This window comes from Polyodon spathula, chromosome 2 (genome assembly GCF_017654505.1).
Source record: "Polyodon spathula isolate WHYD16114869_AA chromosome 2, ASM1765450v1, whole genome shotgun sequence".
In the NCBI taxonomy this organism is placed as follows: Eukaryota; Metazoa; Chordata; class Actinopteri; order Acipenseriformes; family Polyodontidae; genus Polyodon; species Polyodon spathula.
The window spans coordinates 68,397,995-68,424,348 of NC_054535.1; the positions used below are offsets into that span (position 1 = coordinate 68,397,995).

The 26,354-nt window shown below is 39.9% G+C and overlaps 1 protein-coding gene across 2 annotated transcripts in view; it reads left to right on the plus strand.

The window, feature by feature from the left end:
* ttc33 (tetratricopeptide repeat domain 33) overlaps positions 1-26,354 on the plus strand; it is a 44,268-nt gene that overhangs the window by 16,424 nt on the left and 1,490 nt on the right. For both annotated transcript variants that reach the window (XM_041227338.1, XM_041227348.1), the window contains exons 3-4: positions 10,107-10,188; positions 13,902-14,033. In XM_041227338.1, the coding sequence (XP_041083272.1) occupies positions 10,107-10,188; positions 13,902-14,033 (214 nt within the window). The remainder of the gene's footprint in view (positions 1-10,106; positions 10,189-13,901; positions 14,034-26,354) is intronic.

Here is a 26,354-nt window from a genome sequence, read left to right on the forward strand (position 1 = left end):
GTTGTTGTCATGCTGAAAGGTGAACTTCTGTCCTAGTTTCAGCTTTCTTGTAGAGGGCAAAAGGTTTTCATCAAGGACTTCTCTATACTTTGCTCCATTCATTTTCCCTTCTATCCTGACAAGTGCCCCAGTCCCTTATTTTTAATTAATATTCTCCACAAATTTCTAGAATTTTTTTTTCCACTTGGAAGTTGTGGGGTAGGATGTGTAGATAAATGAAAAAAAAAAAAAAAAAAAAAAAAAAAAAAAAAAAATATATATATATATATATATATATATATATATATATATATATATATATATAAATGCATTTTAATTCCAGGTGATAAGGCAACAAAAGGTGAACATTTTGAAAGGGGGTGTAGACTTTCTATAGGCACTGTACGTATGAATATAACTAATACCAAGATTACATTTTTTCCAGTTTATGGGTATGTTGCAATGGTAACATACAGTATATAATCATTGTGGACCAGATGGAGATATGTTGAGTGAGGAAATGTGTTAGTTTGTTTGTTTTCTTTCCTTTAAAATGTATTATATATAATTATATATTTTTTTGATACAAAGTAACAGTGGTCATGTTTTAAGTTAAAAGGATGTGTTGAGAGTGCGGGAATGATAATGCAGTTACGGAATATGTTACCAATCACAGTGACTGTGATTTCCCAGTGCTATGTCCGTATGGCCAGTCCTTCAGGGAGAATTTGTCATGTGCTTAGTGTTGTCATTGCCGATGTCATTAATGATGACATATGTGATGTCAAGTTTGACGGGAAACATACACATAAGGGTGCAGAGTTAAGGTAACGTGGCTGCCCTATATACTGAATTGGAGTTTCTTAGGGCTGAATGTGAAGGGGCTGAGTCAGACCATCAGAATAAATATGACTGTGCTTCTTTGCCTTCTCTTGGCATCACAGAACTTGCAGACTATAATTTAGTGCATACTGTGCAACATTTTAGTGCCTACTGAAATATCTTCTAGCTATTTCTAGTAACAGACGTTACTAGGGCTGTGTGAGGAGGAGGTTATAACTAGATACTGATTGAGTACAGATCACACTAGCCTTACACAGTGGCTCTCAAAATTATTCACCCCCGCCTTGGACTTTTTCACATTTTATTGTGTTACAACATGGAATCAAAATGGATTTAATTAGGAGTTAGTGCCACTGATCAAAAGTCCATAATGTCAAAGTGGAAAATAAAATCTGCTAAATTAATTACAAATATAAAACAGGAAATAATTGATTGCATAAGTATTCACCCCCTTGAGTCAATATTTGGTAGAGGCACCTTTGGCAACAATTACAGCCTTGAGTCTATTTGGATAAGTGTCTACCAGCTTTGCACAACTGGACACTGCAATTTTTGCCCATTTTTCTTTGCAGAATTGCTCAAGCTTCGTCAAGTTGGGTGGGGACCTTTGGCGAACAGCAATTTTCAACTCTTTTCCACATATTCTCAATTAGATTGAGGTCCGGGCTTTGACTAGGCTACTCCAGGATGTTGACCTTTTTGTTTTTAAGCCATTCCAGTGTGGCTTTGGCTGTATGTTTGGGGCCATTGTCCTGCTGGACGATTAATCTTCTCCCAGGTCCCAGATCTCTTGCAGACTTCAGCAGGGTTTCCTCCAGGATTTCTCTGTACTTTGCTGCATCCATTTTTCCATGAGCGTTCCAGGCCCTGATGCAGAGAAGCATCCCGATAGCATGATGCTGCCACCACCATATTTCACGTTAGGGATGGTGTTCTCAGGATGATGTGCGGTGTTAGGCTTGCGCCAAACATAGCGCTTTCGTTGAGGCCAAAAAGCTCTATTTTGGTCTCATTAGACCATAGAATCTTCTTCCACTTCGTCTCAGAGTCTCCCTCATGCCTTCTGGCAAACTCTAGCCAAGATTTGATTTGAGTTTTTTTCAACAATGGCTTTCTTTTTGCCACTCTCCCATAAAGGCCAGTTTTGTGAAGCACCCGGGCTATTGTTGCTGTATGCACAATGTCTCCCAGCTCAGCCGTGGAAGACTGTAACTCCTTTAGAGTGCCATAGGCCTCTTGGTGGCCTCCCTGACTAGTGCCCTTCTCGCCCGGATACTCAGTTTTTAAGGACGGCCTGTTCTAGACAGATTCTCAGTTGTGCCATATTCTCTCCATTTCATAATAATGGACTTCACTGTGCACCTACCCCTGATTGGTGCTTTTGAAGAACCTTATTCCGGATTTGCTTTTAATGTTCCTTTGTTTTCATGATGTAGTTTTTGTTAGGAAATGTACGAACCAACCGTGGGACCTCCCAGTGACGGGTGTATTTAACCTGAAATCATGTGAAACACCTTAATTGTACACATTTGGACTCCATTCAACTAATTATGTGACTTCTAAAGACAGTTGGTTGCACCAGATCTTATTTAGGTGTGTCATAGCAAAAGGGTGAATGCTTATGCAATCAATTATTTTCTGCTTTAATTTTGTAATTAATTTAGAACAATTTGTAGATTTTATCTTTCACTTTGACATTATGGACTTTTGTGTGTTGCTCAGTGGAACAAACTTCTAATTAAATCCATTTTGATTCCATATTGTAACACAATAAAATGTGGAAAAGTCCAAGGGTGGTGAATACTTTTGAGAACCACTTCATATGCAGGTTACGACGCAGGTGTATATGCAACACTTTCAGCTATGTTAATATATGTATACAGTCACCATGTACTTGTGATACTTAAGTGGGTTATGCTTAAAATAACTTTGAAATATACAAAAGAAACTGTAAATGTCTAATAAATGAATGTACACAGAGTGTGAGTTGAGGTGCAGTCATAAATACAAGCAATCAAACGGCATCTAATGTTAAAAAAGTTACTGTAGCAGGGGGAGATCTGTGCTGACTCTGCTGGTGTGTTCACAGTACTGCAGGAAGAGGGCGGCAGTCGTCCAACAACTGCCTGTGAGTCATGGCAATGACACGGGGAGGTGGGAAAGTGGGTGTGTGGACTTTCCCCCTCTCTGAATGGCTGAGAGGCGAGTCTTGGGAGATTGCTAGCCCTATAAAAAAATGCTCTGCTGTTTCCTCAGGTCTGCCCTTTTAAATGCGCCAAGAGTGCGAAAGCGCTGGTCCATGACAGAGAACCAGTCGGAGAGAACGGAACGGAGGTTCAGAGCGAGACAGTGAGGGCGGGGAACCCTTGGGCAGACCCCTTAAAAGTATAGCTGAGCAGGCTAGTTAGCCGGCAGTGTAGGACAGTGATCCGGGTCACACGGGCAGCGGCGACCGGGATATTGCTGCAGAGTGCAGTACCTTTTCTTTATAGTTTTGCTACTGTTTTATTTTCCCTGTTTCTTTGTGCCTTCTATTTTGAATTATTGTTTCGAAGCACCTGCAAGGGCGCCGGTATTGTGTACCCTCGCTTGGTATGCCCGTGGTTCTGTTTACCATCGTTGGTAAATCAGACCACTGACCCACAGTGCCATCTGCGGGCTAAAAAGAAATAGGGCACCCTTAAAAATAAAACTAGGCACCTGTGTGGTGTTTTCAAGTGCACCTGTCTGTCTCCTGGTCAGTGAATTACCCACAACCCTTCCACAGTTACATTTTGCCAAACACCTTTTGAAATGTAAATAGTGAATTTTAATTGACTGAGTGAGTACTTTGCTGACTTTTGATTAATATTACAAAATACATTAGAGGGAGATCAAGCTGAACAAAAATATTTATTTGATTTGCAGAGTTAAACATAACTGTTCCATTAACAATGACTTATTCTGCTTTGACCGTCTCGCGGGATACTATAATTTGGGACAAGACCCCCGCCCTCCTCCTAAGGAGCGCATTTATTTTATTTTTAATGTTTCATTTAAGTTAATGTCTTGCTGATTAAGCACCAAAAAGCCTTTCATAATTCCCTGCCACTTCTACATTTAGCTCCTGGTGTGTAAACTTTAAATTCCTCACTCTATTCTCCTTGGTTACTGTCATTTTGACAAACTCAGAACCGTACTTACCTTTTCTTTTGAGCGTCCTTATATCTGTGTGTGTGTGTCATTTACCACAGTGAATGAGGCCTAGGGTACCTTGTCACTGATCTAACTGTACCCAGGCAGTGCTGATTGTGAGTTTTAACCCTAGAGTAAGTAGGCATTTGCAGCCCCGGCACAGCAGTGATTGTTGTGCTTGTCCCTATTTCTTCAACAAAACATTGGAGACTGCAGTTTCCAAACCCAGCACTCATTTAAAAAATAACCACTTAGTATCTGGTTTATTAACCTTGTTAAAAGCCTGGACGTTGTACTGGAAAGACTGGCTGTTACGGCTTATTAAAATGGTTTCTCTTGGTGCTGCCTGAATCATCAGCTGCTTTGATGCTGCAGCAGTGATCACTACCAACTAGTTACCAGGAATGTTGGTTTGGAAATTATTGCACTGCAGTGGTTTAAGTCATTTCTGTAGTATTGATATACCAATGCGTATAACTCAATTAAACCACAGGGTTCAGTCCTGAAATAATAAAACATTAAACATTATACACACAAACACAACACGATCACAAGTCCAGAGTGTGTTCTCTCTGTAAAGGTGGTGATTTACAGGTTTATAGGTGCACAATGGTGAATTGTAGTCCGGGTTTAATTGTTGGCTGTTTAACTACAGCTCCCTGAGTTTAGCCTTCTATAATGACAAACGTAACAGTTTAATAGAGAAACAAAACACACAAAACCTCACAGTTTCTTTATAAAACAGTACTCCTTCACTGGTCCTTTCGTAACCATAACAAAGGACCAGATTGCTTTGCCTCATCCCCTGATATACCCTCAGTCACACCCCCTTCGGTAGCAAGTGCAATCACTTATCCTCCAATCCATGACTCACACTACCGCATTAAGACGATGACTTCTGGTATTGTGACTCCGCCCCCTTTCTGGATGGCCGACTTCCAACTGACCCTGGAGTGAACTGCCAAACCATCCATTCCAGGGCACAATGTTTCTGTTATACAGCACCCTCACTGGTCGGGAGGGAGATTGTTGTATAGGTTTCATTCGCTCTCTGTCACACCCCTCCACTTTCAAACTCGCCCACATACATTTCAACACTATGGAATCTTCCCCATATCTCTGAAACCTGTTGAGTTCCCTGTCACTATCAGATCCCAGGCAGCTAGGGTACAGAGAGTCACTGCACAAAACACAGAGCACTTCTGTACATTAAGACATTGTCCTAACTGAATGTGTGTGTGTGTGTGTGTGTGTGTGTGTGTGTATATATATATATATATATATATATATATATATATATATATATATATATATATATTATTATTCAAACCTCACATCTTAAACTTTCCCAAATAGAAATATTTTTCACTTAGGAGCAGACAGTATAGCATGGGCTTTACCCAGCTCACCTCAGGCATGAGCAGTTGTTGTAACAGGTTGTAGAATGTGTGTTCTCTCTGTAAAATGGCTTGTTTTTCAATTGCTTACACTGGATTAAAGACTGCTTGTTTGCCCAAGGCAAAAACAAAAACGAATGTTTAAACAGACGTTTTGAATATCAAAATGTAATTGTTATCCAATATCTCATTATGAGCATCCCCGTAAGAAAGCTTATATGAGTTTGTCAACTTGGTGACGCTGCCCCTACTACGACTACTACTACTACTTTAAAACATTTAAGATGGCAACTTCATATTTTCAGTGTTGTGGAATTTCTGTGGGCAAAATATGACCTAATATACCTGCCATAGGTCATGTGCCTTTTGAAGTTGCACTTCATAAAAACAGGAAACTTTGAGTTATTGTCTAGATGTTTGATGCATAGCTGTATTCTTGTATTTCTTAGTTAAGTTACATTACCAGTTTGGTCCAGTAAAAATTAACCCTTTAACTGCTGTATTGTTTCAAACTATGGTGATACTGCTCACATGCTTTGTCATAGGATGTGTATAGTTTATACACAGTTGTGTTCTAAGATTCTCTCCATTACAGGTGGTGTCCCGTGAACATTAACAGTTTCAGTGCCACATTGTTTTTAACCTCTGGATATGGCAATGATGCAATCTTTTTTTCGCATTTCCATTTTACATCTTCCCAAACCATTGTCTGATATGACACCCCTTAGATCAGTGGTTCTCAACCCTGGTCCTGGGGGAACACTGCCCTGCTGGTTTTTGTTCCAACCAAGCACTCAATTACATAATTTAACCCTTAATTGAACTAATAATTTGCAGAATATGACCTTTTTAAATAGAGTAGCTTATAAAAAGTTTAATAATTTATGTTCATTATTCTATTTTATACCTAAAGTGAAATCTCCATCTGTTTAAAATAATTAAAAAGCTCAGATTCAGCAAATTATTAGTTCAATTAAGGGTTCATTTGTGTAATTGAGTGCTTGGTTGGAACAAAAACCAACAGGGCAGTGTTCCCTTAGGACCAGGGTTAAGAACCACTGCCTTAGATGAAGCTACCATGGGTGCTTTGTTTTTGTTCTCATTTCTAGTTTTGGTCATTTTTGTAATCCTGACACTAAATACTGTAAAATGGATTTATTTTACAATCACAAGCGATATAACTGTAATACTCGTTATGTTGCTGCTACTGTATATTCTTAGAATCATTTATCTGTGTTTAGTTGGTGAATAGCAGGAAGTTGTTAACTATGTCGTAATGCTAACTTTCTGAATGGACTGGGAGGGGCGTCAGCTGAAACCCATAGATTGCATTTATGAAGTAAAATAAATATTAATGAATCTCTAATTGTAAACATAACTATATCTGGAAATGGAATTATGTGAATGGTAATTGTTTAGACCTTATAGAGGAATAAAAAGAGTATTACTTGTTGACAACATTAAACAGTACAGTTTATATTTGCAATAAGATAATTTTGGGCTTCATTATGCATTTATACTATAGTATAGCTGTTTACAAGGCAATTACTGAATTACGTAAGTTGCATTATATTTGCGTTTACATGTCATCTTTGTTGGTACTATGCTATCAGTGGGACCCTTTTGTGTAGTATATCTAAACTGTACCATTTTGTGTTATCAAAGAAAAAAACAGGATTTGGAACCCCAAATGAGACATGGCAGAGATTATACTTTTCATATGTTTCAAAATAATACACAGCTTATTACTTAAATAAGACTGTTGTCATTTTATATACTGCAACTACAGTATATGATATATGGAACAACTTTGAAAAGACTAGCAAATATATTTAAACAGTGGCAACATTGTAAGAGATGCTATTAAGCTGTAAATTCTTATTAGACTTGTCTGTACTGGACACAGTAAATTCTAGACATTAACTGTGGATTGCTTCATAAGCTATTTATTTGAAAAATGTGGGTTTATGTAGTATTGTATTTATATTTTTCCAGTATTTTTCATTGTTCTTCTTAAATCCTTCCTGAACTTACATGCATAGCTGGTATATATGCCAACAAAGTCACTCATACATGTTTTTTTTTTTTTTTTTTGTTTTTCCTTCATGTTTTACTACTAGCTTGATTAGCTACAGTATATATTTAACAAGCTCAGGTGTGTCTTACTAAACCCATAGTAAAAACAGGAATAGATCAACCTGCTCTGCAATTGGAGTCTTATTTCCATCGCTAGTTTGTGTATCCTCAGTACAAAGTATTAATAAATAATCTTGTCTTAAAATGTTTAATCTTGAATGTATTAGCATTTGCTGTGATGGGAATAGCAATACTGCCCAAATTTAAAATTTCTGCCTGGATACCATGATATTAGTACATTTGTGAGTGGTATTCACTTACAGCACTGGCTGCGTTATTTGAATGGCTTAATTAGGTAAATGGAAACATTTCCGTGGGTATTCTTCTTGAAGATACTTTTAGGAAGCAATGCATTTTTCTTATTTTTGATAAAATGGGTGCTGCCAGATGTAAGTGCTGTGTACAGTACGTGGGAGTAACTCAAAGGCTTGTTTAACATTATCCAAAGGTATGAGAGCAAATTGGAAAAAAAATCAGAGTACTGGGTTCTTTTACAGATAAGCTCTGCTGATTATAGCACATTTTTTAAAAGTGAATTGAAAGGTGTTTTGGTTGTTTTTATTTACCTGGAAATCCCTCTTGTTCCCAGTTGTTCCTGAGAATGTATTATTTGATGGTTAGAACAATATCTTTCTTTCTTAAACTTTTTAATATTCAGTTGTTTTCAGAATTTCTCCAAGGCAGTAGAGCAGGCCAAGTATACTGGTACAATTGTACATGGAAGTTTAATTTACGCAGTGATAGGAACATGTCTGTATGTCCTACTTTTTGAGCTGTATCTTAGGCAGAACCTTTCATACAATTGGGATAAAACTCAGTATGGCTATTCCTTCGAATCCTCACTTTGTAACACTTTTAATGGGCTCTGATCTCTCTGGCTATTGAAAGCTATAGCATGTGACTGTCTGTCCCACAGCACAGATAATGGGTGATTGTTTTATTCCATATTGTACGTCATCATGGTGATTTATTTTAAGGTTATCTTGGGAACCGGACACTTTTATGTTATAATGAGCTATTATGTGTCAGTCCCAGCAAGTTGCAACATTTAGTTAATAAAAAAAAAATGTTATTATCTCATGAAGGCATTTAGGGCCTCATGCACTGAACGGCAGTAAGTGACCTGAAATATTGCGTGGCAAGGGAAGCCCTAATGCGTGCAAAAAGGAAAGCACTACCACTGTATTCACTAATCTAATAATATACACTGATAAGGCGAGCTAAATTATTCATTTGCAAGCTGTCACTGCGCAGTGTATTCTGCATGCAGAATTCTGCAAGAGGTTTTTACACACAGTTTATTATAGTAGCTTATAATAAGTGCAGTCATCATAACCTGCTTTGTACGATGTACATGGGAAAAACAAATAGCCTACGGAATGCTGTACGAGTTATGAAATGGAACGCTGTTTGTATTTTTGTTTTTTTTTAAAAAGAACTGATTCTTTTTTAGTTTTTCGGCTTTTGAATATATTCCAGGGAAAACAAACAAGGAATCATTTAGTTTTTCCTTGTTTGTTTTGAGTAACTAAAAATGAACAATCAACCAGTAGACTTTACATTATTCAAAAAACTATTTGTTTATTTTCTGAGCAGACGCCCCTTATCCAAAGCGACAACTGTAGTTGTTGCTAAATATTACAAAATATTTACAAAATATAGTAAATTATATAGCGATTAAGAGCATATTCAAATAAAATCATAAAATACAGATCAATTTCAAATAAGAGCAACTTTAAGGCATATAAAGGCAATTATGTTCTTGTCTTTATCTAGGTATCACCTCCTCCTTGATGCGACCCTCTCGCTCTCCTGTACACTGATACATTCACACTCTTTGTTAAAACCAGGAGGTTCATCTCAACCCCTCCAAACAGTAGAGATTAAATTCATACTGTTACATGAAGTAATACTTTCTTCTTGATTATTTGCAAATCCAAATTGAATTTAAAACAACAGTATCATGACATGTATCCCGAAACTGTGTTTCGAAGTGTCAGTTGTCTGCTTTTGGCAGGCAACATTTTTTTTTTAATTAACGTTACATGCAAAATAATTAAGTAACTAAATCCAGTCGGCTTACAGCATGGGAAATCTTGTTCTATAGGATAATGTCAACTTTCTTAAACTTATATTAGAGCGATTGCTAAAGTAAGATTGGATGGACTTGCAGGTAGGATGTTTCTATGGTCCCTGCTTCTGCGATACAGTATCACCAGTGGTCTGCCCTATTTACTGAATGTTGTGAAAGTGTACACTGCCTGGTTTTCAAACGTAGTATTTTTAACACAAAAAATGTTAATACTCTTTAGTGAATAAAGGCTTGCATATTAAATACCTCCCTCGCGGAGTGTCCATCATTAATATATTCAAATGACTAGACACAGTACTTTTTTCATGCATTGTTTACCACACTGCTTTGTGAATACAGCAGCTGTACAAAGCACACCTAAAGAGGCTTACTGCGTGGTAAACACGTTACAGCTGTGGAGTGCATGAGGCCCTTAGTCTATTTTATTGTAGCTGCTAATAGCAATGAACCAAATTAAAATAACATTTGCTCTTGCCTACTTTTAGACACTGGGAAGCAATCGGAAGGTGGGATGATGCTATCCAGTTAACCCCAGAGGATGCTACTCTGTATGAGATGAAATCACAGGTACAGTAATAGAACACCTATGGGTAAGCTGTGCATTCATGTTATAGGAAGGGTATTTATCAGTTTTCTATGCAGCATAAAGGTTGCCACTTGGTAAAAACAAATGTGTTCTTTTATAATGCTTATTATGTCATCACCCTATGAACAGTCAGTGAAATTAGTACAATCTTTATAATATAAAGTTATTTCTCATATTCGCTTGTGTGTCCTTATCTTTTGCTTAGCTGTAGGGGAGTGAATATACCATTCAAGACTTAAAATATTGCTTCAGGAATCTGTACTTTTAAAATTGAGTATTGAATTGAAACAATATTTATGATCTATCCTTGGTACAAAAAAAAATACTCTTTCAACACACACATAAACACATATATCTACTGGCTTACTAGACATTCTTTAAATAAGCAAACTGCTTGTATGGGTCTAGGTTGATACCAGTTAGATATTGACACTCATACCAGCATGGTTTAAAAAGGTGATAATTAAGAATTAGTTTAGACTACTGACAGTGGGATATTTAAATATACACATTACCTTTTGTTGGTTACCACTTCTGATCCAGTTTTAATATACACACAACATAATTTAGCTATCTTTATTGGGGGTTTATAAACAATTTTTTCCCTTCTGAAAATCATGTTAATGGGAAGTAATTGTAAATTATTTATTCACAACAAGCAGTATTCAGATTGTAGTGAACACATTGCAAGTTATATGCTATATTTTGTGTAGATTTTCAGTAGCATTTGCACCTTTTTTAATGCACCTGCCATAGATTATATATTAGCACGCCGTGATCTGAACACTAACTTGGAATTGCAGTCTGGAGCGCTTTTTGGGTTGCTATGACCAGTGTGTCCAAGTAAGATGACCTGGACAAATTCAGGTAGGTCCAAGAGGCCTTAGCTACAGATGAGGACCAAAGGTTTCTAATTTTTATAAAAATAACAGGGTCTAATGGCACAAATTATTGGAGGCTTAGTGGTTAAGCTACTTCCTCTGTGATAACACTCTTCCGAACAGCTACACCCCAGTAACCCAGATAGTGTACTTTCTGCTTGATATACCTCTATTTAATAGACACTATGAAGTATTAGCACTTTAGATTAAACTCCTGTCAGGACAGGCACTGTTTTAGTCCAGTACACAAAATGTTCCATACTATATGGCAGAACAATAAACATTAGTCTGCTGGACTAAGATATTTTTCTATGATATGATCACATGTTTAAAGTTATGGATGAAGTACTGGCATTATGGCAATACAATCTATAATCTATATTTTTAAATCATTTGATAGCTGACAACTTGCACCTTGATAGAAAATAACCATATTATGACCTTATTTCTGTATAATTGTATTGTAAACTTGCAGACAAGACACTGGCTTAACATCGGTTCTATGGGAAAATTAGTTGAGATGTCCTGCATGGATAACTTCATGGAACCAATGTCAAACCAGGCTGTCTTGTCAAATTTTAAGTACAGTGCTACAGAAAGAGCTGTAGGCAAGCATTAAAGACCTGTTACTGACTTTGAAAAAACAATATTACTATAAAACACTAACATTTTATATCAACTGATAGGTGACAATATTCCATTCACAGAAAACAACCACTTAAACCCAGAAAGAACAGACCATTATGTTTTAATTTTTAATTCAGTTCAAAATGTTTGGTTGTACCACAAAAGAGCATGACAGATACACAATGAAAGTATTAGAAAGGGCACAGTGGCATTTACATATCTTATTATAGAGAGAAATGTACTTCAAAAGAAAACTGGCATTTTCATTGCTCATATATGATATATATATAGTTCCACAGTTGATTCAATGGATAGTTTAAGTGGATTAGTTTTAGAAGGTGTTTAACTTCCTTATGACAAACACACATTTTGTATGGCCAGTTGATGTAGTGTTGTTCTGCATGCAATGACTGATTGACACTTTTGGTTACACCCTTGCTAAGGCCTGGAAAGGTATTAAAACTGTAAGCTTAAAGGTGAAGAATCTCACCTTAACCAAATTGGGTCCAGTACCGTTTTCACTGGTCTGCTGGCTATGAAAGATTGCAGCATTGAGGTTACACTACTACTGTGTAACACTACACTTTGCATTTATTATCTACCTAGGGGCTGAAATAATCTTTTTTGGTTAGGGTTCTTACTTGAACAAAAAAAATGTCAACAACTTATGTGGCTTAAAGAATAACCCTGGCTGCAGTGCTAAGAGGGAGAGGCTAAGCCACAGACCACTATAAGTAGTCTCGCAGAAGCCAATTTGAGAGGCTGTGGTGTGATGGGTTGAAATTCAGGACATTTACCGCTTTTAATATCTTTGGTCAGCATAAAGGACCAGCTTTAACATTCTTAGAGGAGGGCTTTCATTAATGTGTCTCATAAACATCCTTTGGTCAAGCATATTAGAAGACGCTAGTCAGGAAATGTTGAGTATTGTTACTAAAATGAACTACTTCAGGACACAAAACAAATTCTGTCTTAGATATTTATCACAAAAAAACAGGAAATTTTCTATTGTGGTTGAACTGGGGTGAAAGGATCCACAGACATCTGTATGTAAAGATAGTATCTTGAATTATTTTGAAATACATACACAGTAGATCTCTGAATAACAGTTCAAGCTTGCCATCTGTTGTCTTTTGTTAGGAGTTTGTGTTTAACAAATCATAAAATGCATGAAATTAAATCGTGATCAAGTTGTAACCCTGTCTTCTATTCCTTCACCGCATTTTTAGGTAAATATACAGTATTCCCTCCCTGTTTATTGCCCCTTTTGGTGTAATTAGTAAACACATGGTTTTACTATATGTGCATTAAAGTTAATACAGTACAAACACACTTATTGCAGGTCAGGTATATAGAGTTTTGTGTTGTAAGAAGTGTCAGGGGAAAAGAAGTGGTAGTAGTCAACCATGTAAAGTGGTAAGAGCATGAAAGGAAGTCAGAGGAAGATCCTGGGGTGAGGTAACAAAAATGAGTACTGTACAATATATCACCCAGGCAACTCAATCAAGAGCACCTCAGTGCTTTACTTTTATTTGCATTTAACATTAAGCCATTTCGATAGTGTCTTCTTGAATATGTATAAAACATGAGGCAGTTCACAGACTCAAGTCACTTTTGTTCTTCCTTTGCTCGCTGTAACACTCACTGGCCAATGCCGTTGATGCTTTCCATTAATGTACAGAACTTGAATGCTTTAAGCCACTGCCATGAATAAAGGGATTCCATTATTAAGAGTGTATAATTTGGAGAAACCTTAAAAGGGTAGGAATAAAGCTATTACCCAACCCTGGTAAGACATTTTTGTGCAGGAGGCATGCCAGACGCTCTTTTGTTAACATTACAGGAGATAAATGAAACATTAATAGGAGTAACTGTCATTTGGATTAAATGATTGTAAGCAAATCGTTGTCAGCTGTAACTTGAAACCCATCTGAGCCGATCCTCTTTATCATACATTACCCAGTGTACATTTGGGTAAATGTCAGTACAAAAAGTGTGGAACAAGAGGCCCAAACGTTTTAATTAAACCTAAACAGAAAAAAAAGGGTTGGACAGGTTAGAGCAAACCAACATATTTATTTTGCCATTGCCTCATCAGAATTATAATCAGTGCTCTGAAAAGCTGTGTGTGGCTGTTGATGTCTGTTTGTGTTACCTCAGGCTTGCTGTTCCATCCATCCTTCTAGGTGCTGACACTCCTGCAGGAAGTATTCCCAGCAGTCCAGGCTGCAGAGATGGCAGTGCGACTGAACCCCCGCTGGTGGGAGGCTTGGCAGACATTGGGAAGGGCACAGCTTAACCTTGGAGAGGTTGCATTGGTAAGCACGAGTCCAGAAACTGATCCAAACCTGCACTTCCGGGCCTGGAGGCATACTGAGAGACAATGTGTCAGTTATCTTGCAAAGCTTTGTAAACATCTGCCCACAGACATTTCTAGGGCTCCTATTCCTGAAGAGACTTGCAGTCTGAATTTTATATTTACATAGTGTCCCGCCTTAAAGGTTTATAGTATAAAACATAGTGCTAAAGACCTCTGCTTACTTATTCAGAATATGTAGGTTTTTTTTTTAAATACAGTGTTATAATTAAAGTTTTAAACTGCTGGTTCCTGGTTCCTAAAAGACTGTTTGAGTGAATCTGTGCTACAACACTGAAACGACTATTTACAAAGCAGCAGCAAGGTTTTAAAAAGAACAAAAGGCACAAGGTCAATTATAATAATGTTCAAGGTAGTGCATTTAAGATCTACCTAGGGGCTGAAATAATCTTTTTGGTTAGGGTTCTTACTTGAACAAAAAAAATGTCAACAACTTATGTGGCTTAAAGAATAACCCTGGCTGCAGTGCTAAGAGGGAGAGGCTAAGCTGCAGACCACTATAAGTAGTCTCGCAGAAGCCAATTTGAGAGGCTGTGGTGTGATGGGTTGAAATTCAGGACATTTACCGCTTTTAATATTTTTGGATCAGCGTGTCTCTTTGGTCAGCATAAAGGACCAGCTTTAACATTCTTAGAGGAGGGCTTTCATTAATGTGTCTCATAAACATCCTTTGGTCAAGCATATTAGAAGACGCTAGTCAGGAAATGTTGAGTATTGTTACTAAAATGAACTACTTCAGGACACAAAACAAATTCTGTCTTAGATATTTATCACAAAAAAACAGGAAATTTTCTATTGTGGTTGAACTGGGGTGAAAGGATCCACAGACATCTGTATGTAAAGATAGTATCTTGAATTATTTTGAAATACATACACAGTAGATCTCTGAATAACAGTTCAAGCTTGCCATCTGTTGTCTTTTGTTAGGAGCGTGTTTAACAAATCATAAAGTGCCTGAAATTAAATCATGATCAAGTTGTTACCCTGTCTTCTATTCCTTCACCGCATTTTTAGGTAAATATACAGTACTCCCTCCCTGTTTATTCCCCCTTTTGGTGTAATTAGTAAACACATGGTTTTACTATATGTTCATTAAAGTTAATACAATACAAATACACTTATTGCAGGTCAGGCATATAGAGTTTTGTGTTGACTGCCTTTTATTACACTTTCTTCCAGACTAGTCATCTGTGACAGTGGAATTGGAGGAAGGAAATTACAGTGAAATTATTTTATGGGGTACACACTCTAAGTGTTTACTGCTGTGCAGCTTTTGTATCAGATTTTTTTTTTCAAATGGGAGAACAAACTGGTAATGCTATATATTAAAGAGATTCTTGCCATCTACATATATTTCATACCTTTTTTCTCCTTTATTCACTATTGCTGTTTCTCCTTAGACCATTAATACTGTACTGTAATGCTTATTAACAATAAAAAGCTAAATTTTTTAAGTGAGGTGATTTGAAAAAATTCCCTATGATACAAATGTTCTATTTACTGTTCAAACCACCCTGTTTCAGAAGTAGAACTAGTTAAAAGATTACTTTTTTTTTTTTTGTTGGAACAGGATATTGAATTTGGCCCATTTTCTTTTTAATTGAAGAAAACTTACATTGGTGTTGTCTGCCTTGAATGGAACTTTCTTGTGTCTAGATTACAGCCAGTTCCCATTAGGAGGGTCACAATGTCCTCCTCTTTGACTAGTCATACCCCTGTGGTAAACATAAGTACACATTGGTGGCTTGGCATTGCTCTTTATAATTCCATCCATCTGGGGACATTGTAAACCATGAGAGCAAAGCTTGAGTAGAACGGTTGTTTCTTACATTGACAGTTCTGAGCTACATTTTTGACATAAAAAGGGAAAAAAAAAAAAAAAAAAAAAAAAAAACAGTATTTAGTGGATATTTACTTGTTAAGTTTCTGTATCACTAGCCAATACAGGTGCTAAGAATGTTTCTAGACAACCCAGAAACAACTTTGGTTTAGAGACAGTTTAACACAAATAGAAAGCTACTGGTATGGTGTTTTTGCCACTGTAGCTCTAGCACAGTAAGAGTGAATGACCGAATCTGTTTGAGAAATACAAACCAAAAAATAACAACCCACTATAGTTAAAGCAACATAGAAAGTACAGTGGATGTTTAATTACAGGGATAGAATGAGTAGATTGTTTAAGTTGTTAAAATGTCTGAAGTTATTTATCAAAATCTGTGAACATAATTTGTTATGATTTATTCAAACATGGATCCCTCAGATACTCTAGTAAGAGAAGGAGAGATTGATGTCAAATCATTTATGACTTTTGTTTATTTTTTTTTTATCATAGTATCCATTTGTAAAAACAGCTTTCATTATCTCATGTGCCAAAATAGGTAGCAGGTGTTTGAAAACGAAGGGACGGACCTGTATTTTAGTGAATAGTCATTAAATATATGTTATTTATTTGGTATAAATATGATTTGCAGGGAGTAAATCAAAGAAACATATTAATAGGACCTCCTGCAACTTCATGTGGAAAAGAAAATGTAATTCATTATTGCAGGAAGCTATATTACAGTAAGTAAAAACACTGCACACAGTACTAGTTATAATTTCTAAAATCTGTTTTTCTATGGGCAGCTATATGTTGGTATCTCATTACTTTCTCTTTTTTAACATGGTAATTTACCACAATAAATCAGTCTTGACATCAATATTGACATCTGTACTTATTTTTTCTTTCTTTCCTGCTTAAGTGAATTTATGTGGGATGCTGCAGATAAGCTTATTATGAAACTTAAGTGTTGTGTGATTATTAATAGTCTTTTTCTTTTGATATTGATACTTGTTATCCTGAACATTAACTTTTTTTTTGCCACTTTAGCTATAACACAGTAAGACTGAACAACCAAGTCTGTTTGCAAAGTAGAAACAAAAGTTTTTGAATAGTTCTATCTAGGATGAATAAGCATACTAGATAGAACTTCTACAGTACTGTAGCATACAAACAAGCTTCTGTAAATAAGTATAATTACATTAAAAACTTCTGCATGTCACACAGTTCTACTCAGTTTCATTGCTTCATAAAAAAAAAAAAAAACTTTCTCATGAAACATCTAATTTACTGTAAAGCAGCTTCCAGATATTTGACTTGACTCCAGGGGGGTTTGGATCTGTTATTATTGGATGAGGGTTCCGGTGTCCGCTGCATCCCTTTCACTTGTTTTGCAGCTTCATCGGAAGAGAATCAACAACCTTTTTAACTCAAAAACTTCCAGGTGTGGCTATTAATTTCATATGATGCATTTTTCTAAGATTTAGGCTATGAACATGAATGCCTATTGTATATTTTCACTTTCATTATGAGCGCTTTATTTTGAAAATGTAGAAAAATAACACAAACTACAAAACAGTAGGCAAACCTATAAAGATACATCACTTGTGAGCCAACGTCTACCACCATGCAAATGCAGTTATTGTAACATACACGTTTTGTATTATTATTATTATCGATAACTAAAAGGCAACAACAACGTATGCGTATAATCAATACAATTTTTTTTTTTTTTTTAAAACACTCAGGACAAGTAATTACTCATAACCTCCTTGACAACGTACGCCTACCTCAAGAATAACTAAGCATGGAATGTATGTATTTTAAATTGCCCTAACTTGCAGTACAAGTAAGTAATAAGGCACGACAGGGTGTGTGATGTACTCTAATATCACCATGCTCCAGGTGCATTGCAAGTGCGTTGAGTGGCTTCAGCCGCCCAGGACGTGGTGTTATTAAAGTATGTCACACACACTGAAGTGCCTTATTGCTGTTATAAAATGGGTTAACTAAATTAGAGAAAAAGTAAAAACGTTTTTCAATTAACAAAAAAAGTTATCTTTATTAAATATTTTTCTGCCTAAACCAGAGCTAAGAAAAAATAGTTCCATGTAACTTTCTAAAAAAACAAAAAACAAAAAAGGAGTTAATTACAAAAAAAGCCATTTATAGATGTTAAATTGAACATTGCCATTGAAAGTGCAGTTTTTTTCTTTATTTGATTCGTTATACTAATTGTAATTCTTGGTCTGTTCATTAAGTTTTAAAGTAAAATATTACTGGCCATTTTCATCATGACACAGCACAAATGAGACTGCCTTTAAATCACACAGACTTTTCCTCACAAGACCTACACCAGTATTAGGTGACAGTGCTTTTTTTTTTTTGTAATCATCATTAGTTATCCGGGATAGTGACAGGAGGAATCCATACCATATTTGTGCTACCTTTTCACAATGGCGAGAAAGACGTTATTTGCATTATGGGATACCTGGTTACTTATCAGACTGTCTTTGCAGTCTATGGCTGGACAATGTGGAGAACTATTAGGCCTGTGTTAAAAAGCAATTTAAAACAATGCAGGGCACAGCAGAAGAGATGATACCATCATACCTGGATGAATATATGTGGACAGAAAGGTACGGCAGGAATTGTCAAGATGTGTTTATAAATATTCTGCGTGGCAAAAAAACATCCATTTAACCATCAAAGGCTGTTTTAAGAGCGACCCAAATCTTTTGTAAAAAGCTGAAAGTTTAAGTTTTTTTTTTTTTTTAAGTATTTATTTTCAGAATGGGATAGGGAAACGCTGTAGTTCACGGAGAGATCAGAATGTCGAGTTTTGAATTGATTTGAAATGCTGACCCATAGTGATATGCTGGAGTATCAACACCCCCATGTGACCTGTTTTGAACAATAAGGATAGACTATTTAAAATACCCATTTTACAAGATAGTTCAACACACTCATTCATATTTTCCATTACCAAAAAAAAAAACACTGCTAACTTACCCAACCCCAACAGAAACAATGGGTAGCTGTTCTTCTGAGGCAGATTCTGATAACTTACTCGTTTAGCTTTGAGAATATTGTGTAAGGCTTGTGTATTAATTGCTGATGCACAATAAGTGGGTTCAAAAGCTTTTATTTGGAGAGCACACAGTATTAGGTCTACAGAGCAAGATGGATAGTGCAGCTGTTTAGTCTTGCTTTCAGTCTCACGTTTCTCTCATTCTCACTTCCTGTATCCCCTACATAAAGGCCAACCCCCAATCTATATACGGGAACCTTAACAGTCCAAATCCAAGCATTACGTACATTAATTCAAATATGTATTTTAAAGCTTTAGACACATATTTAAAACATAGTGTATCTGATATAAATTACTTATTTACTTTCTTACAATTGTTTAAAAACATCTACTGTCGATTTCTGGTTGCATCTATTTACTATTTTTAAAAGATTCAATGCCGGCACATTTATTCAGCAGGAATGATTGTGTTTTTCTATAAGAACTTTCAAGAAAAGAGAGGTTTGAGCATAGCAATGACAATGATGTCATCGTACTGACTTTTTAAAACCGTGGGTTCTGTTGAGTCTTATTGGCTGACTCCCATTAAAAATAGCGTTGTCAATGAATTCCCTGGTTCCCAGTGTCTGTAAAAATAAATAAATGTCTGATGGTTGTAAGGATAATTTTTATTAAATAAATGTCAATACAAAATTAAAATTAAATGATGCTTTACCCATGTATGATGCAGTCATGTTGTCCAATAACCTCTTTCTTGCATTTTATTATTTTTCACTTTTTATATTTTCATGTTTACATATCTTTTAAATTACAATTCTGTGGTGTACTACATCCCCAATTCATGAATCATCAATTTTTTGGCTAAAAACATAAATAAACAATAACACGTATTACCCAATGAACAACACCTTATGTTGCTGTTGTACAGGACAGTTTGATAGCCCAGTCAGGAGTTTTACCAACATTAAAAGACTTATGATTCTGGCACTCAGTTCTTTGTTGTGCTGCCTTTAGGCAGTTGTCTTGCATACATGTTAATAGTATAATAATTTTGAAGACAACTACATATTTTTGTGTTTTTGAAATCAAGATCATTAAAACCTTATTCACACTACATAATACTATTAGAACACCCCATCGCTTCTGTTGTTTTGATTTGTTGTGCATATGAAATCAATCACAATCACTGTAATTGAAAATCTTGGAAAATTGTCAAAAAAGTATTTTTAATGACTTTGTAGCAGGGAGAGATCTGTGCTGACTCTGCTGGCGTGTTCACAGTACTGCAGGAAGAGGGCGGCAGTCTTCCAACAACCGCCTGTGAGTCATGGCAGTGACACGGGGAGGTGGGAAGGTAGGTGTGTGGACTTTCCCCCTCTCTGAATGGCTGAGAGGCGAGTCTTGGAAGATTGCTAGCCCTATAAAAAAATGCTCTGCTGTTTCCTCAGGTCTGCCCACTTAGACGCAACGAGAGTGTGGAAGCTCTGATCCAGGACCGGGAATCAGGCGAAACAAGAGTTTCACAGTGAGACAGAGAGAGAGCGGGGAACCCTTGGGCAGACCCCGGCGTATTGTAAAAGAGCAGGCTAGTTAGCCTACAGAGTAGGACGGTGATCCGGGTCATGCGGGTAGCGGCGACCGGGATAACGCTGCCGAGTGCAGCACCTTTTATTTGTAGTTTTAGTACTGTTTTATTTTCCATTGTTCTTTTCGCCTTCTGTTTTCATTATTATTTCGTTGAGCACCTGCGAGTGCACTTGCTGTTCGTGTACCAGCTGTGGTATTTCCGTGGTGCTGTCTATCATCGTTGATAGGCAGCCCACGGTCAACAGTGCCCTCTGCCGGAAAAAGCAAGAACTGTTCTCAAATAAAACTGGGCACCTGGGTGGTGTTTTCAATTACACCTGTCTGTCTCCTAGTCAGTGAATTACCCACACCCCTTCCACACGTGGTGTTAGAGGTGGGATTCACTGGCACTGCCCCAAGCAGTGCATGTTCAGAAGGAGCAGACTAGCATGGATGCTACCCAGTCTGCGCAATGATGGAGATCCTGCGCCAGACGATCACCGCGGCAGTGCAGAGGGCGGCTAGACCCGCAGCTCCAGACCACTCCATATAGAGACCCACCAAAATGACGGCCGAGGATCAACCAGACGCCTACTTGGAGGTGTTCGAGGCTATGGCGATCTTGGCCGGGTGGCCCCAAACCCAGTGGGCTAGCTATGTGTTGCCCCAACTCACCGGGGAGGCTCAAGCAGCTGCGAGGACGCTGTCCCCGGAGCACATGCTGGATTACCCCCGGCTGAAGGCAGCCATCCTAAATCTTGTGGGGGCCACACCGGAGGGCTACCGGAAGAAATTCCGGGAGGAGCAGTTTGCAGAAGGGGAGCACCCACGAGCCATCGCCCACTGTTTGAAGGATTACACCATGGGTTGGTTGAATCCGGATTTGAACACCAAAGCCAGGGTGGTGGAGATGATCGTGGTGGAGCGCTTCCTGGAGTGTCTAGCCTCGGGACCTCGGCTGTGGGTCCAGCGGCAGGCGCCAGACACGCTGGACCGGGCGGTTGAACTTGCCGAGCAGTACCAGGCAGCGAAGCCAATGCCTGTGAAACTGCCCGGGAGGAGGGTGGCTACTGGATCGTCCCCTCAACTGGCCCCGGAAAGGGTGAAGGGACTGGGGGGAAGGGGTAGTCCAGGATCTGGTCGGGGGTGTCGGCGGGAGCTCCCGGCCCGTGAACTGGGGCAGGGTGGGGATACCCATGGGCTGCTGCAGTGTCGGACCGGGGTCTCGCGCGGACGCCTTATCGGCTCGCCTCTTTTATGGCTCCAGTGTTTCCCCCTTTTGCCAAAACTTCGGGGAGAGAAACCAGCCCACCGAGGTGTTGGACGTGCAGGGAGGTGGGTCACCTCGCCTGGGACTGCCCTGTGATGGAGTGTGACCTCAGCCGACCAGGTAGGCGCGTTCAATTACCTCAGTCACTTCAGCACAAGGGTTTTGTTATTCCTGTGACAGTGGATGGTACAAAAACCCAGGCTCTCCTGAACTCAGGGTGTGGTCAGTCTCTAGTACAGGAGAGCCTAATCTCACCGGGGCATAAACAAATATTGGGACGGGTGCATATTAAATGTATTCATGGGGATGTCTGCTTCTATCCCAAGGTCAATGTATATATGAGTATTGGCCAGCAGGTGACGCAGGTGCAGGTAGGATTATGTTCTCAATTGCCGGTACCAGTAGTTCTGGGACGGGACTGTGAGCAGTTTAAAGATTGGTTGGCTGCCCTGACAGCCCCGTCTTCTTTATTGGCTAAGAAAGAGGAAGTAATTGGAGAGATTTTCCCCTTTTGCGATCCAGAATGGTTTTGCCATAGATTTAAACCCCGTAAAACTAAACGGGAGCGCCGGATTGCTAAGAACGAGGGCTGGCAATGGAGGGAGTCGGAGAAGTTTCAGGTGGGGGCGGTTGGTGAAGAGTCCGGGGGGGAGGTCGCGGAGCCAGCGCAGGGGTCTGGCTCGGCTGCCTCTGCTCGGGATCGACCTGACCCCGAGTTGGAAGCCATGGGAGCTGATTTCTTAGCTCGCTCCCGTGACTTCCGACTCGAGCAAGGGCGTGACGACGTGCTGGGCAGGCTCTTTGACCAAGCAGCGTTGGTTAATGGTCGGGTGGTCGAGCCCAGACGCGCCGCCACGTACCCCCACCTTGAAATTGATCGAGACCTGCTGTACCGTGTTGATAAATTACCCCAGACTGGTGAAGTGCGTCATCAGTTGCTCATTCCTCAGCCCTTTAAGGAGGATTTGTTGCAGCTGGCTCACGCTATTCCCCTGTCTGGTCATTTGGGAAGGGATAAAACTAAAGCAAGGCTTGTGTCACGGTTCTTCTGGCTGGGGCTGGATGGCGATGTCAAACGGTTTTGTGAGCGTTGTGGGGAATGTCAAAAGGCCAGCCCTAGAGCCGTTCCACGAGCCCCACTGGTGCCTTTGCCCCTAGTGGAAGCTCCGTTTGAGCGTATTGGGATGGACATAGTTGGGCCATTAGAGAGGAGTGCGGCAGGATACACCCACCTACTTGTCATTCTGGATTACGCTACGCGTTATCCAGAGGCAATTCCCCTCCGATCTATGTCCGCTAAGTCTGTTGCCAACGAGCTTGTAAAGGTTTTCTCCCGGGTGGGGATTCCCAAGGAGATACTAACCGATCAAGGCACCAATTTTATGTCCCGGCTAATCCGCGGAACATGTAAGCTTTTGGGAATTAAGACCATTAGGACCTCGGTGTTTCATCCTCAGACAGACGGTTTGGTGGAACGCTTTAATAAGACCCTTAAGAACATGTTGCGCAGGTTTATTCGTAGTGATGTGCGTTACTGGGACCAGCTGATTCCCCCCCTTCTCTTTGCGATCAGAGAGGTTCCCCAGGCTTCCACGGGGTTTTCACCATTCGAGCTGCTGTATGGGCGGAGACCCCGGGGCGTGCTCGATCTGGTCAGAGAGATGTGGGAGGAGCAGCAGGACAATTCGACCAATACCGTCCGGTATGTGTTGGACCTGCGCAAACGTCTTGAGTCTGTGGGGAAATGGGCGCATGACAATTTGCAGCAGGCACAGCACAGACAGGAGACACAGTATAACCGAGGAGCCCGGTTGCGCACATTTCAGCCGGGGGATAAGGTACTTCTATTATTACCCAGTTCTGAGTCGAAACTCTTGGCTAAGTGGCAAGGACCCTTTGAGGTTACACGCCAGGTTGGGAAGGTGGACTATGAGATCTGCCAGCCGGAGCGATGGACAGAGAAACACATTTACCATATCAATCTCTTAAAGCCTTGGTTACAACCAGAGGCGTTGTTAGTGGCGCATGCAGATGATGTCACGGACCTGGGACCTGATCTTTCTGTGTTGGCAAGAAAAGGATCGGTACAGATTGCTGAGAATCTGACACCAACGCAGAAATGTCAGGCTCGCGGTCTGGTGGCGGAGTTTCCTGACGTGTTCTCTTCCGTCCCGGGGCAGACTCGAGTAGCCCATCATCACATTGATATTGAGCCGGGGGCGCTAGTTCGCCAGAGGCCGTACCGTATACCTGAGCGTAAAAGACAGGTAATAAAAGCGGAAATTGACGAAATGCTGAGACTGGGAGTAATAGAAGAGTCCCAAAGTGACTGGAACAGTCCGATTGTTTTAGTCGATAAGCCAGACGGGTCAACTCGATTTTGCATTGATTTCAGACGAATCAATGAGAAATCGAAATTTGACGCTTATCCGATGCCCCGGGTAGATGAGTTGCTGGAGCGTCTAGGCACAGCTCATTTTATGACGACACTGGATTTAACGAAGGGGTACTGGCAGATACCCCTGACTCCGGAATCTAGAGAGAGGACGGCGTTTTCGACTCCCTTCGGGTTGTACCAATTTAGGACCATGCCCTTTGGGTTGCACGGAGCACCCGCCACTTTCCAGCGGATGATGGATCGCATCTTGCGGCCCCATCAGCAGTACGCCGCTGCTTACATAGATGACGTGGTTATCCACAGTGAGGATTGGCCGAGTCATCTGTGTAAGGTGGCGGCGGTGCTGCAATCCTTGCGGGAGGCGGGGCTCACTGCTAACCCAAAGAAGTGTGCCATTGGGAAGAGTGAGTCGGAGTATTTGGGGTATCGGGTAGGGGGCGGCCAGATCAGACCGCTAGTTGCTAAGGTGAAAGCCTTGGCTGACTGGCCGGTTCCTACAACCAAAACCCAGGTGCGCTCTTTCTTGGGACTAGCGGGCTATTATAGAAAGTTCATCCCGAGCTTCGCTACGCTCGCTGCTCCCTTGACAGACCTCACCCGGAAGGCTGCTCCAAATACGGTTCAGTGGACGGAGTCGTGCCAGAGGGCCTTTCTCACCTTGAAGCGGAGGCTGTGTAGTAAGCCAGTGCTATGCAGCCCAGATTTTGGTAAGAGGTTCACCCTACAGACGGATGCGTCAGAGACAGGTCTCGGGGCAGTGTTGTCGCAGGAGGTTCGGGGAAGCGAGCACCCAGTCCTGTATATCAGCAGGAAGCTCCTTCCCCGCAAGAAAAATTATAGCACCATCGAGAAGGAGTGTCTCACAGTAAAATGGGCAGTCGAGGCACTCCGGTACTACCTCCTGGGGCAACACTTCACCCTGGTTACAGATCATGCCCCTTTAGCATGGCTTCACCGGATGAAAGATAGCAACGCCAGAATCACACGGTGGTACTTGGCCTTACAGCCCTATGCCTTGAGGGTAGTCCACCGAGCAGGAAAGTTGCATCAAAACGCAGACTTTTTCTCTCGGGAAGGCATGGGGGTGTAGGAGTTTCGAATGAACCGGTGGTGTCATTCTGAGGGGAAGGATATGTAGCAGGGAGAGATCTGTGCTGACTCTGGTGGCGTGTTCACAGTACTGCAGGAAGAGGGCGGCAGTCTTCCAACAACCGCCTGTGAGTCATGGCAGTGACACGGGGAGGTGGGAAGGTAGGTGTGTGGACTTTCCCCCTCTCTGAATGGCTGAGAGGCGAGTCTTGGAAGATTGCTAGCCCTATAAAAAAAGATCCCGGCGTATTGTAAAAGAGCAGGCTAGTTAGCCTACAGAGTAGGACGGTGATCCGGGTCGTACAGGTAGCGGCGACCGGGATAACGCTGCCGAGTGCAGCACCTTTTATTTGTAGTTTTATTACTGTTTTATTTTCCATTGTTCTTTTCGCCTTCTGTTTTCATTATTATTTCTTTGAGCACCTGCGAGTGCACTTGCTGTTCGCGTACCAGCTGTGGTATTTCCGTGGTGCTGTCTGTCATCGTTGATAGGCAGCCCACGGTCAACAGTGCCCTCTGCCGGAAAAAGCAAGAACTGTTCTCAAATACAACTGGGCACCTGGGTGGTGTTTTCAATTACACCTGTCTGTCTCCTAGTCAGTGAATTACCCACACCCCTTCCGCAGACTTTAATAGGCCACACATGCAATTAATTTAAAATAGTAAAAGAAAGGGAACACATAACCACAAGTGGCAAAATGCATGAGACTTTTTAGAAGTTGTTTAAGGTGCCTAATTAAAGCACAAAGTGGTCTAACATTTTCACATGAGAGCTTATTGTTTCTATATCACTGATTATTGACCCAGAGGTTTTCATACAGGTAAGTATATAAAGGATGTAAATGACACATTTGCAGGTGTTCTAATACATTTGCATACTACTACACCACTATAAAGTTGCAGTGTAAAAAAGACCCAGTTATTATTGTTGATCCATTCAACAGATTATTGATTCAGGCATGCAAGCTGAACATTTGTGTTTCCTATTTTCTAAACTTAAACTGTTGCAAATGTACAGGAAGATTTAGGTTCAGCAACACAGAATGTTAGAGACTTCCTAGGTGATGTTTAATGTAGATTGATGTGATT